The 15,898-nt window shown below is 40.6% G+C and overlaps 1 protein-coding gene across 2 annotated transcripts; it reads right to left on the reverse strand.

The window, feature by feature from the left end:
• Positions 1-4,165: 4,165 nt before the first annotated feature.
• atg4c (autophagy related 4C, cysteine peptidase) lies at positions 4,166-14,955 on the reverse strand. 2 transcript variants are annotated; one of them, XM_034147640.1, is made up of 11 exons: positions 14,793-14,955; positions 14,513-14,634; positions 13,613-13,696; positions 13,249-13,479; positions 10,860-11,187; positions 9,179-9,249; positions 7,994-8,196; positions 7,637-7,715; positions 6,781-6,857; positions 6,175-6,294; positions 4,166-5,802 (listed from the first exon to the last, which is right to left on the reverse strand). In XM_034147640.1, exons 2-11 carry the CDS (start codon positions 14,586-14,588, stop codon positions 5,635-5,637), a joined length of 1,437 nt encoding a protein of 478 aa, XP_034003531.1. In that variant the 5' UTR covers positions 14,589-14,634; positions 14,793-14,955; the 3' UTR covers positions 4,166-5,634. The 2 variants fall into 2 exon arrangements, with proteins under 2 accessions (XP_034003531.1, XP_034003532.1); XM_034147641.1 differs by having other exon boundaries at positions 14,513-14,637.
• Between the last annotated feature and the right edge of the window lie 943 nt (positions 14,956-15,898).

A 15,898-nucleotide genomic window follows, 5' to 3' on the forward strand; every position in this document is an offset into this window, starting at 1 on the left:
TCACGACAACACTAGAGTAACGGCTTTTGTGTGGTGGATGATACACACTCCTAAATTCATAGCATGTCCTGCCACACACATTTACACAGACTCACAGACAGGCTGACACCATCCTAACCTCTACCCACCCACTCACACACACACACACTTGCCACCCCGCTCAACACAGGCATGCAATGAGAAACAAGTCGACAGCTACACAGCAGGCAATATCCCCTGCCTTCAGCCTCGGCGCCTGTTTCGGATGCATCTGGTTAGCAAAGGCTGACAGAGGGCCGGCCATGCCTCAGAGGACAGCAGAATGAGGAATTTCGGCGTTCCTCCACATCACCCCTGAGATGCAGGAAACACAGGAGTGCCCCCACCCCCCAACACAGACACACACATACACACACATATACACAACCCGTGATGTGCTCCTAAGATTCCCTGTCACCGGGAATGGAAATCGAAAGTGGCACACACATCCGTTATCTAAATGTTAACTTCAGTGCCCTTCTTGTTGTCACAGGCGGGCCGAGGTTAGCCAACACAAGGTGAGGAGCTTTGCTTTGGGCCTCTGCCATGGTACACTCCTCTCAGTAGGAAGAGAGGAAGACTCTGATGCAAAACAATGGCACTTAAAAAGAAAATACAGCCCACTTTCATAAGTTATTTTGAGGTAAAGTAAAGCAAGGAAGGGATTTTCATTCTGATCTAAGTGCCACTCAGTATGTACCGGTATTTGTTTATCTGGTCAATTCAATATGTAATCTAAAGAGAAGGAGAATGACGTCCTTACTGTCCTTGTTCTAAAAAGAAGTTTGTCATTTCAACTCAAATAATAATTGTTTAAAGCGGCACTGCCCATTAGGTAATAGGACTTCAATAGTTGATTATTTGTAATCAATCGATTTATTCAACTCTTATCAAACTTAACAAAATCTCCTACCTGGTGACACGTTGCCATCTTAAAGTGAAGCTGTTGCTTTAGGGCCAGGATTGTGTTGTAATTAAGTGTTTTATTTCTAAATTATATTGATAAAACCTTTGACTTTTTTGTGTATATAGATACTGAAGTCCATCCATTATCTAAAGTTCTAAAGCACTTATCATGGAGCCACAAACTGCAAGACAACCCTCAGGCAAGTGTGGATGATATGTTTGAATTCACTAACAATACTATTAAGAGCTTTTTCATCAATCCTACACAAAACCAACTATAAACTAATCCAATTGAACTGTGTTTATCTGCACACTTTTCACATGCCTAAAACCTAAATAAGTCATTTTGTGAGGTTCAAATTACTATTTCTTGTAATTAATAAAACAAATTATAATTGTCTTGCAAAACAATAAAAAAAATATAAGTGACCATTTACTCACAATAGAAAAATACTGAAAATACTTGTTACTAAGTCTATCATGGGTTATCAAAGGAATCGCATCACTCTTGCTGCCTTGTTTATCTGGAACAGGGTACGAATGTGGGAATGCCTCTGCTCTGTGATTCATAAAAGAATGAAGAGCAGATATAAATAGGCTGAAAATATGTTTCTCCTGTTTGATTCCTGTGGAGAAGAAAGTTGCAGAACCTTTGACCTAATGTGTGCTGCGGGTCATGTTCACGTGGGGGTGTACCCTCAAAGCTTCGGTCCTGTGTGCTGCTGATTAATCACAGCATCATGACATCTGTCTGGCCTCAGCCCAGAAGAGAAGTGCGAGGCATGCAGTGCCTCAGCACTTCTCCAGGAGCTCCAGGATAGATTGGGGGGGGGGGGGGGGGGGAGCTGCTGGAAGGAGACGGGCGGAGACAAGTGGACAGTTGCGTGGACAGACTTGAGACTCTGAATGCAGACTGATGCAGCGCAGGCGGTATTTACGCTCCGACGGCTGCGGGAGCCGGATATATTTAGCCGCCTAGAGATATCACGCCGAGATGAGATTTCAAAGTGAAGTACCTGTTTGAAGATGCATGGCATTCCACAAGGGTGGGCAAGGGCTACTGGGTATAAATCTAGCACCCCTGCACCTGGTGTGAAGACAGGGAGGGAGTGTGACACCTAAGATTTAGAATGACTTACACACAAGACGTACATGTGTAAACTACACACTCATCCATGTAAATTTACACACTACTCGTGAATTGAAAAGACCGGACACATCGCTTTTTAGCTCTTTCACTTCCACACAGACACGTACACAGACTGTGCATATTACTTTCCCCCCTGTGTCGTCCCCTTTTTGTTCAATCTAATTCTCCTGGATGTCCACAGCGTCCTCAGGCATGGTCTGATCTTGGCTGGAGGAGATCCTCAGAAGCACGGGTTAGAGGGAATAGAAACGACACTTTGTGGTGTATCACGGTCACTTTCGTCAGCAAAGCTAAGTCACACAAATGAGATAATATCTTCATGAAAAACAGAGTTGTTTTATGTGTTCACATTGTGTCCATGAAACTCAGAGACCTTAACAGGCCCCACCCAATACACATTTACTTTATATCTATTAATACCATTCATTTCACAAATGACATGATTAATCTTGATCTACATGCACTTAGATTGCAAGATCGACACTGGTCTTTTTTGTCCTACTATTTGAAAATGAATAAAACGTGATAGAAAATGCCCTTTTTTTACCCAGATATCTCCCCTTTTCTCTGGAATGTTTTGAGAATAACATCGAAACTGTGACCTTAATGCCTTTAACAGCTTATCTAGGTATTGAGATTCCCCCAGCTGCTCTCAGATCTCAACTTTGGTTTGTGGATAAAGTCCCAAAGGTGTCCTTGTCCAAGAAGCCTGCAGGACTAACTCTAATCTGGGGTTTATCTATGATACAGGTGTGATCTTAAGACGTTAGAATGCCCCTTCCCTGTTGATCCCTCTGGGCTACATGCCACAGGCCATTTATTCCCATGGATGACACCGACATTACATTACATGTCACTTGTTAGACGCTTTTATCCAAAGCGACTTACATACTCAATACTGTGGACAATCCCCACGAGCAATTTGGGGTGAAGTGTCTTTCCCAGGGACACAACGACATGCTGACTGCAGTGGGGTTTGAACCTGTGCTCCCCTGATCCGAACACCAACGCACTAATCCACTGCGCTACACGCCTCCCTATAAAAATAAAATCCTTATTGGGTGTCTCGGGGTCTTTTCATGCACCCCCCAACCCACATACCCATCTCTGTGGAACAGAGGAATGACTTTCATGGACTCCCTCTTTGTGAGGAATTTGCTCTGCTGCAGATTAGATTTTCAAGAATCTGCAATGTCTATGACACTAGGCAGCTGTGTTAAACGAGAGGGCATGGTGTGGCTTTGTAAAGCCTCCACTCGCTTATTGCATTTCCCTTGAGCCTGTGACTCATTAATCAAATATTCATACATCCCCTGTAAATACATAAAGAACACAGTCAACTCTCAGAGCGCTGTGTGCCCCCCAGCACAAATGCTCTTTCATGTTTCTCACAAAAATCCCCAAATGTCTCACCCCCTCCCCTACGCCTCCCTCCTGTCCATTCAAGCCTTCCAATCTTCCAAAGTTGGGAAATGTCACTGGTCCTTTGCCTCTGCATACTTGATGTTCCCGCTCTGTCCACACAGACGGCTAGTCGTCCGCTAAAAGAAAAAAAGACACATGGACAAACACAGATCAGACAGGGGATCTAAATGATGCCTTTATGTGTTTTGCCATTTCTTCTCCATGGTGAAGGAGAGAACAGATGAGGGATTCTTCTCTTTTTCGGTCCGTCCATCTTCCCCCTTGGCCCGGCTTCCTCACAGAGGGGACAGTTCCCTCCTTTAAAAAGCAAGGCTCATCATAATACAAGAATTTGTATTGTACAGGAAAACAGTCCAGCATAGCTCAAACTAAGGGGGCAACACACAGATTATCCATGGTAACAGAGCTTTGCACACAAGGATATTTTCTTTTCCTCTGCAGAGGAACACAATTGCCGCCAGTGTCACTGGGTCACATTTTTTCCGGTCCCTGGTTAATGGGCTGTAGAGATGGTTAGCACGTACGATTAGTTTTAATCTACTACATTTGACCGGGAAAGAAAGGGATTGAATACATTTCAACACATCACTGAGGTTTGTATCTAGTGCTTTTTTATTCAACTAGTCACCTCAAATTCTAAAAGTTGATAAACACGAAGCAAACTGATTAAAAGAGTCAAATATTTTGCCTTTATTCACTTTTCTTTTGGCAGTTTTATTTATTTTTTAACATTTTCGAAGTGAATTTATGCAAACAGACGTGCATTTGTTGCAGTGCAAAGAAGTACATACAATAGATTCAACAGGCAGAATACTTCAGTCATGTGAAAGTGATCAGAACAAAGTGCATGTTCCTGTTTGGCATCTTAATGTGTTTTCACATACTTCTTCACTTCACTAGTTTGTTAAGATGGAGATACTGTAAAGGCGTTTAAAAAAGCATTATAGCATTGAGTTACTCACTGCTGGAGACTAGAATTGAGGAAAAGATAATCAAAAGAAGGAAAAACATTAATGACCATAATATGAAATGTTAGTAAATTCCCTTTCTTTTGCATATTGTATGAGATATAAAAAAGGGATGGTTTGAAATGATACAAATGTGTAGAAATGATTAACCAAAATGGTTCATACATGCAGCATATAAAATAATTATTATTTGGAAGGTTGATATGTCTCTGATTTCATCATGAGGTGTAGATTGCTACTCCACAATACAATTGTGTGACTTAAAACTTACTTCAGTGTTAATTAGACAAATACAGTAAATACTTTATATCTAAATAACTCTATTGTTAAGGGTAGTTCATTACAGTACCACCTAAAAACACAGGAGGCACGCAAAGAACCACATCGTCATACAACACCATTATATGTTATTGCTCAGAGAACGACATGAGCTGTAACGTGAATGAAAGACATGTTGGCACAATAATGAAATAAGTGTGTTTCAGAACAAATGTCCCGTATGCTTCTGCTATCGAGGGGATTCAGACGGGTGAAGAATTCATCCTGTATAATGAAAGGTTTTTGGCAGAATAGTTTAGTAAAAGTTTCCCAAAGTTCAGAGAGCCCTTTGCCCATATTAATTACGGCTTAACAATAATCATCTTATCCCAACTGAGATGTGGCTCTGTGAAAATAACACTCTACTCCAATGACACTACTGTATAACACTGTTAGCCTTGAAAACATGTGGGAGTGATTAACTGGACCTTACGATCATGATGAGGAAAATACTTTTAAGACTTCTAAACATGAAGTAAGTAATAAAAAAAAAATCCTCCAAAATAAGTATGTCGATATTTGGTGCAAATTGAGGTGTTCCACTAGAATCGATGTTCCTTTGCATAAGACGACATCTTAGCTCATTAAAAAAAAATGAGAGCACCAAAAGCTTCCTAAAAAAATGTCAGGAAGCTCACAGTTCCAGACAACAAAAATGAGTCCAAAGAATGTTATGGCAAAGCCTGCTTGGCAACAAAGTTTTCAGGAGGTATTAACTGAGTTACTGTATTTAAAAAAAAATCCCATAAGCATCAGTGTCCCAGCAGACTAAAACACAAAGCTTTATGTATCAAGCAGTGTGATTCATCAGAAGAAGTTCCCTGTCTGTAGTCTTTTAAAACCGCGCTGTCAAAGCAGCACAAAGTCCCCGGTGGTGGTGACCGTCCTCCGGGGGTCACGGATAAAGGGCCATTCTCTCTTCTCCGGGGTCAGGCCTGCAGACAGGTCGTAATCTCTGCCGTGACCTTGGACGAAAGTGAACGCCGGGTATTTCTCCTTGGCTGACGGCTGCAGCACCTGGAACCACAGAGCAGTGATTCAGAGTGCTAGTGTTACACCATGCCGTACACTTCATAACAGTTTGCTTTCAATTTCATCACTTAACCTAACGAGGGGCATCTTATTGCACCTCTCTTGTAGAGGATATTGATTTTAGTACGTAGAGTCCTCTAAGCAGAAATGTGATAAGCTACGGGGGTAAGACTTCTAAATGTAGCCAACATGTTGCCTGGTTGGAGAAGCAAAGTAAGAGCAGATTCATGGCTAAATGGTGCCATCTACTGGTCAACTTGTATCACTCTAACCACACATTTGCAGGGGGTGGTAATAATAAATAAGTGGTGAATTAATTTTTTAATAAAGCCTGTTACAAAGACAACTATTCCCTACCTTAGAAAGCTCCTGGCTGATTCTCTCGTAGTCTTGAGCACTTTTAGAGTAGAAACCTATGGTGCAACTTGGGTCCATCTTGCTGAAAGGCATCTTCTTTGGCGAGGGGCAATGATATGACTGGACAAAAAGAGACAAAATACATCAGAAAATAATCATCAAGCTGTAGATAATGTGCAACAACTGCGGGGCATACATACACTCCAAGGCAGCGTCAACAGCGAATAAGATGTATTCTGCATCATTTGATGAATGCAATCCTATTTATCTGCTGTCACTGCATCCATACATTTACAACTCTGCTGTGTTGTCACATTGTATACCACTGCATGCAAAAGCATAAAACAAAAGTTGCTACACAGTGCTGTGAGATGGTTTTTATGTATGGCTCCTGAAATATTCAGGCTCACAGTACCTGATCTGGTATTTGCCGTATTTCTCTTAAGTGGCAGCTTCACACATCTGAGCAGCAAATAAATCAGCAGATAGGGACTCGGTAATTGGGCCAGGGGCTGCTTTAAGATTCATACCCTTAAGTACTAACAGAAACTATTAAATTCACATTACTGGGGCTCCAGTCAGCTCGTCTGTGTAATTTCACATTACCTGGAGAGGGAAATCGCTGGTGCTGACATCCACAAAAGACTGACAGTAATGAGGGTCCATGTAAATCAAGCTGTCATCTGCAAGGACAAAACAAAAGACAAGTTATTCAAAAACATCGGATTATTACAAAAACGCGCTTCTCTCCAATTTCTATGCAGAGTAGCTCAAAGTCACCTGCTTGGCCTACTGTTAGGCTTGTGTGCGTCAAATATGCCTCCCAGAAGGTTGTTGCTTTTTAATATCCACCAGGGTGGATTACATTCTGCATAATCAAATGCGTTTGTACAAGCACATTCTTTACACCGACACAAAAAAGGGGTTGTCATTTAATTTTTGTGTGGGGGAATTACTTTTAAAAACACGCAATTATATTGGACCATTTGCATATGATGAATGCAGCGCTGAGCCGCGGCATGGCAGGGAGAATGTATTGCTTGTCATTTAGACATCATCCACCACTGTATTTCAAATTGGTAAAATGTAAATGCGTAAATATTGACTGCCAAGATGTACAACTGAAGGTTCCTCCTGGCTCCTGAAGGTGATGAAGAGTGGCTCACTTTGGGGCCCGGATGAAATGTAATGCATGCCTCCTATGGAAATCAATTACAGCTCACAACTTGGGAGGTTTACTTGTGATAAATGGGTGAGGCTTTGATGGGTCAGAGAGAATAAAGTAAGCGCTGCTTCACTTTGCTTCCATCTCCACTCCTCTCCGTTTTCCTCACGCAAACAGGAATACATTAACTTACTTTGTCTTTTCACATAAGAAGGGTATATTATGCAAAATAACCTGTTATTCACACCAAGCTCTCTCATTGTGTCTTTTTGTGTTTTGCATTACGCCAACACTAACCTTGAAATCCTACAAAGTAGCAGGCCTGTTTGGGCTTCCCTCCGATGATGCCTATGCAGTACTCCAGACTCAGTATGCTCTGAATGCAGAGAGTGGGACAAAGAAACACAAAATAAATCTGGCTCGGAGCCTAAATTCCTACAATTAATTTCCATATACAATATCTCAATTAAACATATATTTTAAACTTGCCATTCCACATTATGTCTACTTCCTTTTTACAGCATGACTATAACTCTTACTCAGTTTACACCTAGAAGTGTACGTGCAAAACGTGATCAAACACCAACATTTAAAAACAATTATCAGACTGAAAAAATTTGGTTCAGCTACCGTTGACCTCCATGTATTTCTCACCTTTGCAAAGTTAAAATAGTCCGGGTTTGTCTTCTCCCCTCCCAGCCTCACAGGGATGAGGATGATGACGGCTCGGCTGTCAGTCAGGGTGGAGGCTGACACCGGTTGGTCGCTCTGTGAGGTGGGCGGGGCCTCTGATCTCTCTGCAGAGGGCTGCCCTGCTCTTGGTGCCCTATGGCTATCGATGACATCAGCACTGTACACTGTGGAGGATCAATAACACAAAGGTCATTTGTCTGCTTTCATGTCTGTCAGCCCTCAATCTGTCAGCCACTCTGAATGCTCATCAGGCTTCCCCTGGTCCTGGTTTACCAAATATAAGGGTGGTTTACTTATGATTATGTTTTATTAATCTGTGAGATACTAAATTCTTCTTTCTCAGAAGAGAAATTGTACAGATAGATGCATTTTTGCCAGTTAGTGTATGCCACTTAAACACACTTAATTTTGAAATATTTCACAAAACGGGGTTCTGTGAATTATTCTGTGGGTAAATCTATCATTTACTTTTACAGAGGGAATTGTTCAACTTCTTATATCAAACGTCTCAGATAATGATACAACTGTCAATCACAATTTTCCGAGCCCGAGATAACGTCTTCTTAAATACTTGTTTAGTCAAATCAACCATCCTAAACCAAAAGAGATTTAATTTAAAGTGATGTAAAACAGGGAATCTTGCATCTCCTTACATTTTTAGAAACAAGAAACTGTGCATGTGAAGGATACATGCTTGATAAATTACTTAAAATATTATCAGTTGATCATCCAAATAGTTAACTGCTAATATGATTTGATTGACATTTGATTAATTGGAACACTGTCATGGCGACAGGAGCACACAAGTTAAATTCACTCCCCATTTTCTCTCTGACTCTCTAATATTAAACGCTTAACCCAACAAGATGTTCGCTCTCAGACCAGCTATCTTCTGCTCTGGCTATTGAGATGACAAACACAACTCAAAACCCAAGTTATTGGGGTTAAGCTGAGGTTGGTGTGGGACGTTATAGATTTGGAGTGAATGTATTTTTGGGGAATAGACACAGTGAGCATCCTGTCACCTTTCTATTCAGCTCCACAGTGTCCTCACAGCAGCAGAAAGAGATGGTGGAGAAAGAAGGGTCAGTTTGGGCGTTGTGCCCAGTATCCTGTTTTTATCAACAGCAGGCTCATCTTTCATACCTGTGCAGTCCTGGGAGACATAAGCAGTTATACCCGCCAAGCCAGGGTCCATCGCCTCTTCCACAGCTTTCCTAAGAAAGAGACAGAGGAATGGAAGAGAGAGAGAGAGAGGGGAGACGGAGGAAGTGAGGATTTTTAATATAGAGCTTATGCTAAGTCAGTCAACATCAAGGATATACTGTGTGTCACTTAATAATATGTTATCCAGCGTCAGAGCAGTGTGTCTGTTCAAAGATATTTTACAACAATACATGTTGTACTGCAAAATTCCTATGTTAGTTAATTTGCATTATTTTATTCATCTGCAGGCTGTTTTCTCAACTTAAGTGATTTAATATGATGCACACTTAAGATTACCTCACACAAAATGTAATGATAATCCAAATCAGAAAATATGATTTTCTTTTTTACACTATAAAATTCAGCTAAAACCTACTTTGGCATTTTTTAAGTTTTAGTCCTACGATGTGTTACCATCTTTTTCTGTAGCTACTTACGTCTGGCAGGCGGTACCTCAGCATCAGGATTAAAACCACCAGACTCAGGACATAAGACTATTCACGTCTGAGCTTGCACTATTTGTTATTGTTGTTTATTACGTCTTGTAATTGAATTGTTGAGGAACCTGTGACCAGTGTTTCATTCATTACATAACTACACCATAGTTGTGTATATGATAGGACAATACCAAATTAAAACAATATTTGACTCAAACACATACATATAAAAAGTAAAAACAGAGAAACTGATAATGCTGCAGTGGTATTTTCCAGAGCTTCCAGGGACATTTTTAGTGCTTGTCCTTTCACTGAATTTCAAAGAAAAAGGTCAAACATTTGTTGGTCACAGGTCCTTGTTCTTGCTTCATTTCATTCTAAAATCTAGACTTTAGCCGCGTTCACACCGGAGTACTTTTCACCGTACTTTTCGCGTTTAGTTCCGTTAGTACCCCTTATGTCACGTTCACACCAAAAAGAGCACTTAATCTCGGGAACTTTTACCCCCATTTTTAGTGCCTGCTGAGAGATCGTACTTTCCTGGGGGAAAAAAGTGCCCCAGTTCTAATTGGCTGGGCGAATTGCAAACCACGCCCCGTACAACTCTGAAATGTTTTGTAGAGCCGCCATTTCATTATCCTGGCATTAGCATTATTAGCATTAGCATTCGCCCAGCGCACAAACGCAGAGAGACTAACTTATGGCAACACAAAATAAAACATGGGAGCGGTGGAGATGAGGTGTCGGCATTCTGGCGATTTACTCGGAAGGCTTCAGTAGAAGCTGCTGAGAGTCCCAGCAGCTTCTACTGAAACCAGTCCCCAACTCCGGGGACTTCCGGCCGGGGACTCCGGGTGGCAGTATACGCCGTGAAGTTGTTTGCGGCCTGCCAGTAAACCCAAAGCAGAAGAAGACGAAGACGAAGTGACGTCAGCGGCTCATTTGCGTAATCTTCCCTCAGGGAAAAGTACTCCGGTGTGAACGCGATCTGTACTAAATGCCCTGGGGTAATAAGTGCCGGGGCTCTGAGTGCCGGCACTAAATACGGCAAAGTACTTGGTGTGAATGCGCCTATTGAGTATCAATTCTTTTTTGAAGACATTTCATTTTCAAAATTATAAATCAAATCATGAGTGCACATAAAAAACGAATCAGTTGTGCCTTAAACATTTTCTTAGACTTACTTGAGGATGTGTGCCACCACAGCGGGCCCGTACCAGTCCCCCGCCTGCTTCCCCATGGTCAGGCCGGTGCGGATCAGCCTGTGGAGGCCGAGCTGAGCCGAGGGGCTGTCGCCGAACCAGGACACCAGGGAGCGGTGGTACATCTCTTTCAAATGAGCATCTGCCTCCTCTGCAGATCCCGGGGCCTGGGTCTGGAGTGGGGGGGGTGGGCCATGCTCTGGAGGCCTGGAGGGTCCTTGCAGTGAGGCCACCAGGCGCTTGGCTGCGCTGGTGGTCCACGTCTCTGTGTCTAAAGGCTGCAGGGCCATCGCCTCCGACCAGGTCCAGTCTGTGGAGGAATTAATCAGAGATACAACATCTGGGACCAAAAAGAAACTAAGTTTTAAAACAGCCTGGGAATAAATGTATATTATTTGTCCTGAGAACTATATCTCTTTGTCGACTGATGGTAAATCAATCTTCTACATTACTGTAGATACACGTTTTAATATGATAATTTGTCATGTTTTTGGCCAATCTTTGAATAATTATGCTATTTGATGAGGGCGTCAATCACTAAGTCTTGTTTAGAGTTTGTTTATATTTTATCTATATTATATTATATTAGAGATCAATACATTACAATATAAAATGTTCTTTTTTAAAGAAAATTGTAATTGTCCAGAATGTTGTATATTGTTTATATTTGATATACTATTTTAATTTTATCTTTAATTGTTAACTCTTTTACACTTTTTAAGTATTTGTATTTTAATGTAGAGCACGCTGGTCCTGTAACAAAACTATTTCCCAATTTGGGATTAATAAAGTATATATCTATCTATCTATCTATCTATCATTATATGAATGCCCATTTCAAACTGTAGACCAAGTGGCTGCCACCTTTTCAAAAACAACTTTTACCAAACTCAAATACAAGAAATTAGGTTTAATTCAAAGAAATATGGAAGGAAATGAAAGAGGTCACATCAAAACAACTTTAACATGACAAGAAAGAAAATAAATTAGCAATTCCCAAGTCCTACTTTGGTGCAAGAAAAGCTTGCATGTTTTAAAAACCTTGAAATTAATGGAATCTATCTATTCAACCAGGTATCTATGAGGCTCTCTGATCCTTCGACCCATCAAAGTTCAATTTACAGCGTCACCATTGAGAACAAAAAGTCTTTCAGAACTTAGGAAATGTAAGGTTTTTGACTCATACGAACAGAACATTGTGCACTTCAGTAACATAATAGGTGTCATTCTGTTCAATTATAAGTTTGAGTGTCCCAGTATTTCACTTTAACTGTGCCTTAGCCTTACAAACAGGGGGGGAGCCGAAGGCGGGGAGACAGGGAGTGGTCCGGGCTATAAAAAGGGCCAGAGTAGAGTCTAAGGCATTAACAAAATGACCTTGATCCAAAGTGAATCAAAGTGAAATTGATCAATAAATATTCTTAAGTGGCCATTAGTCATTTTATAGAGAAATATTTCATTAGTGACATATTTTAGATTTGACAGAAGAACAAGTTTTAAATATTGTTTTCTAAATGACTGCATTAAACTGGCAGTCATCTCATTACGTGGACCTGTAAAGTCGAGGACACTTCAGAGACAATAGATCTGACAAAGATGTGAGGAATTCACTCATTTAAAAATGCAGCAACTCAATTAAACTTTCCCTTTTAGATTGAGGGCACAATTTAGGTGTATTTCAAAAGTACCTACAATGACAGATGCAATTTCTTTGTAACTATTATAACTAACCGTACCACATTACGTACGTCTGCTGTAGTTTACCTGCTGGTTGTATAGATATATAGATAAGTACTTTATTGACCCCAATTTGGGAAATGTTTGCGTTGCAGCAGCATAAAAATAGCATTAAAAAGTTAAAAAAAATATATACACATGTGGAAAATATACATGTAGAAATACTATTACTAATACTAGTATTGTCCTGTCCGGGATTTCTGTATCATAAAAAAAGTATTTTGCATGCCCATGTGAGCTGCAGGGTGTAAGCAGGCTCAAATATTGACCATAACTGCAATATTGGCAGAAGGTAGAGTTTCATTTTTTTAAACTAAAATGTCCCTGCTTGTCCAAAGCTTCACATTTTCTTTCCAGACAAAAGCCCCCTTCTCTGACATGTAGAGCAAGCAGGGGTTCCCAAACGTTATCCTTGTGGGACTTCCTGATTACAGTAGTTGTTTTTATTTATGTAACCAATGGGGTTCTCCCTTTTAAAATGGTTAAATATATACTTTTAGAGGCCTGATATGCTAAAGAAAACTAGTTTTTTTAAATAAAATTGTACTTATGAAAATACAGCCATAGAAAATTAACATAGTTTTGAGGTTAAACAAATATATTTGCTATCCTCTACTATCCCAATCCCACTCACCTCTGCCCAGGAAGTGCAGAATGAGGGCCTGAGCCAGCATCATCTGCCCAGCTCTCAGCATGCAGCCCCAGCCGCAGTCCGAGGTCAGGGTGGAGCCGGGGAGGGGGGGCAACTCCTCCCTGTAGGTGAGCCACACCCGGGACGTAAAATCCTTGCGGAAAGCCTCCACGTTCCCCACAACAGAGTCCTCATCACAGGCTTCAGAGCAGGCCTCTGCAACACTGTCGTCATCTGAGATAAACAAATCACATGTGATCCACTCAGGATATGCAGTTTTTCATCTTGTGTCCTGTGGGGATGGTAAATCTACTTTTAGATTTAATCTAAATTGTAAGTGTTTGTGCATAATGTGGGTGCATCATACCTTCCGCCTTAAAATGGTAACATTTTCCGAGGAGAAGCACTGGGGAATTTCTACTGAAAGAGGTCTTTGATTTCAGAGCCCAACCTAACATACACAATAAAAAGACCATGTGTCATAATTCAGGTGAGGGTTAAAACAAAAACAAATTAAGATAATAATCATAATAATAAATGTATAATTTATAAGCATCTAGCGTCATGCAAGATGCAGCACAAAGTGCTTTACAGAGCAAGACAAAATACATTAAAAATAAATAAATAACAATGAGTAAAAATAAAGAGTATGTGTACTCAGTTGGTTTTTTGCACCTACTTCACAGCACCACTCATTCAATCGGGATTGATACCCCAGATATCTGGCTACTACATTATTTAGTTTGTCTTAACTTGAGGTTAAATAAAATGTAGGAAACAAACATTGAGTTTTTAAGTGAACAGAAACTTAAGTTGAAAGCAAAAAAAGCCACACACAAACCAGAGTGGACAGTATGACTATTTTAAGAGCTGACTCAGCAGCAGTAGGTTGTTGTGTCAGTGGATGATTCTTGTTTTCATTTGTGGAGACACATTATCATTTTAATCTCCCTTTATTGTTCTTGTTTTTAGCTGTATGTCCACCTCTATCTTCTGAAAACTGTTCATAGAACTGTGTGCAAAAAAGTGCAACAATTCACAATCCTTGCATGTGTACAGTACACATACTTGGCCAATACAACTTATTCTGATTTCACTTGTAAAATCTCCAATTTAGGTAACCTACTTCAGCTTAGAATTGAGAAGAATGGACTAAATATAAACAGGTCGAAAAAAGAGCAGAAGTCATTTCATGGCCTGAGAAACAAGTGGACACAGACACTTTGGGTAGTCTGTGTGCATGGGTGGCCTTAAGCAAATTACTTACTGTACTTGACATTGTGCCACACAGACACAAACTTTGTCTTCAATGTTTCCACCTCGTCGCTCCCTTTATTCTCCATTTGGAACAGCAAGGCATGTAACCCATTCCCTCACAGCACACAAACCCTGCTGCACCGTGCACAGACATACACACACGTAGACACACACGCAGACACACACAAAAGAGAATTGACCGTATCAGATTCAGTATCACTACACAAAGTGAAATTAGGTGAATGATAGTTTACAGTGAGCACATCGTTACATTACATATTACTTGTTACCTTGGAGCTTCTTCGATCCCGGTCTTCCTCAGTTCCAGCCGCTTTGCAGCTCTTTACAGATGTCACATAGCTGAATATTTTTTGCAATACTAAAAGCTTAACACTGTGAATCGGCCATGGCTTGTTGTTTAAGTGCCCTGCGGTCGTCAATGTTTACACTTTAAGGAAGTAAAGCTCAAGTCACGTGATCTCGCGGTGTCTCTGACGGGACTAAGGAGAGGCTCGATATAAGAACCAATGTAGCTCGGTCGGGCGGCGTTTGAACAGTTTGCCGAGGATTTAAATGTCCAGAGTTAAAACCTTAAAACGGTTTGCTTGCGACAAAACATGCATACTTTGTAGTATAAAGGCAGGGCAACTGATAAAAGCCAGCGCCGCGTGTAGAGAGATGATAAAAGCCATAAAGGCCATACACACTTCAGCTCTAATTAACTTTCTATAACACTCCAGCTATTTGCGCGTTTGGGGAATGTTATTCTGTCACAGTGACATCAACAAGACTACACATCGTAGGGGTCAAGTAGTAATAACCATATAAAGAAAATCTGATAATATATTTTAAAGTGCAAAATACCAAAAAGGCAATATAAGATTTAAGATTGGGAGCTTGCATAGTTGCTGAACCTGAACATGTATTAAAAAGTAATTGCAAAAAAATGTTCAACAGCTAATAAAAACAACTGCGATCAACTCAGCCGTCTCTCGCGTTTGCTTGGTCAAATGAGCGGCTCTTCATTTTTGAGTGCGCGATTGATAGCGTCTTTACGGTAATCGCCGATTAGCGGCACTGATGTTGCATGTTTTTACTGCTTTATTTGCGATACAAATCATTTTTACCATAAATTCTTAAAAAAAACGGACACTTTTTGACTCGGTCGACTTGCATCACAGTATTACAAACAATAAAATAAAGTACTTTTACTGTGTTTTTTCTGGGTAATACTCTCTCAAATTCCCCTCCTGAGAACAAAATCATGCCACTTCTGCTATATTTGATGAGAGATAAAATGATTTTGCAATAAGTTCTTAATACAATTGGTACTGTTGGACTCAGTACTATTTGGACTACTGCCACAAGTACAATCAAGTATTTTTTTACTGTGTAC

The sequence above is a fragment of the Trematomus bernacchii genome, unplaced genomic scaffold (genome assembly GCF_902827165.1).
Source record: "Trematomus bernacchii unplaced genomic scaffold, fTreBer1.1, whole genome shotgun sequence".
Lineage (NCBI taxonomy): Eukaryota > Metazoa > Chordata > Actinopteri > Perciformes > Nototheniidae > Trematomus > Trematomus bernacchii.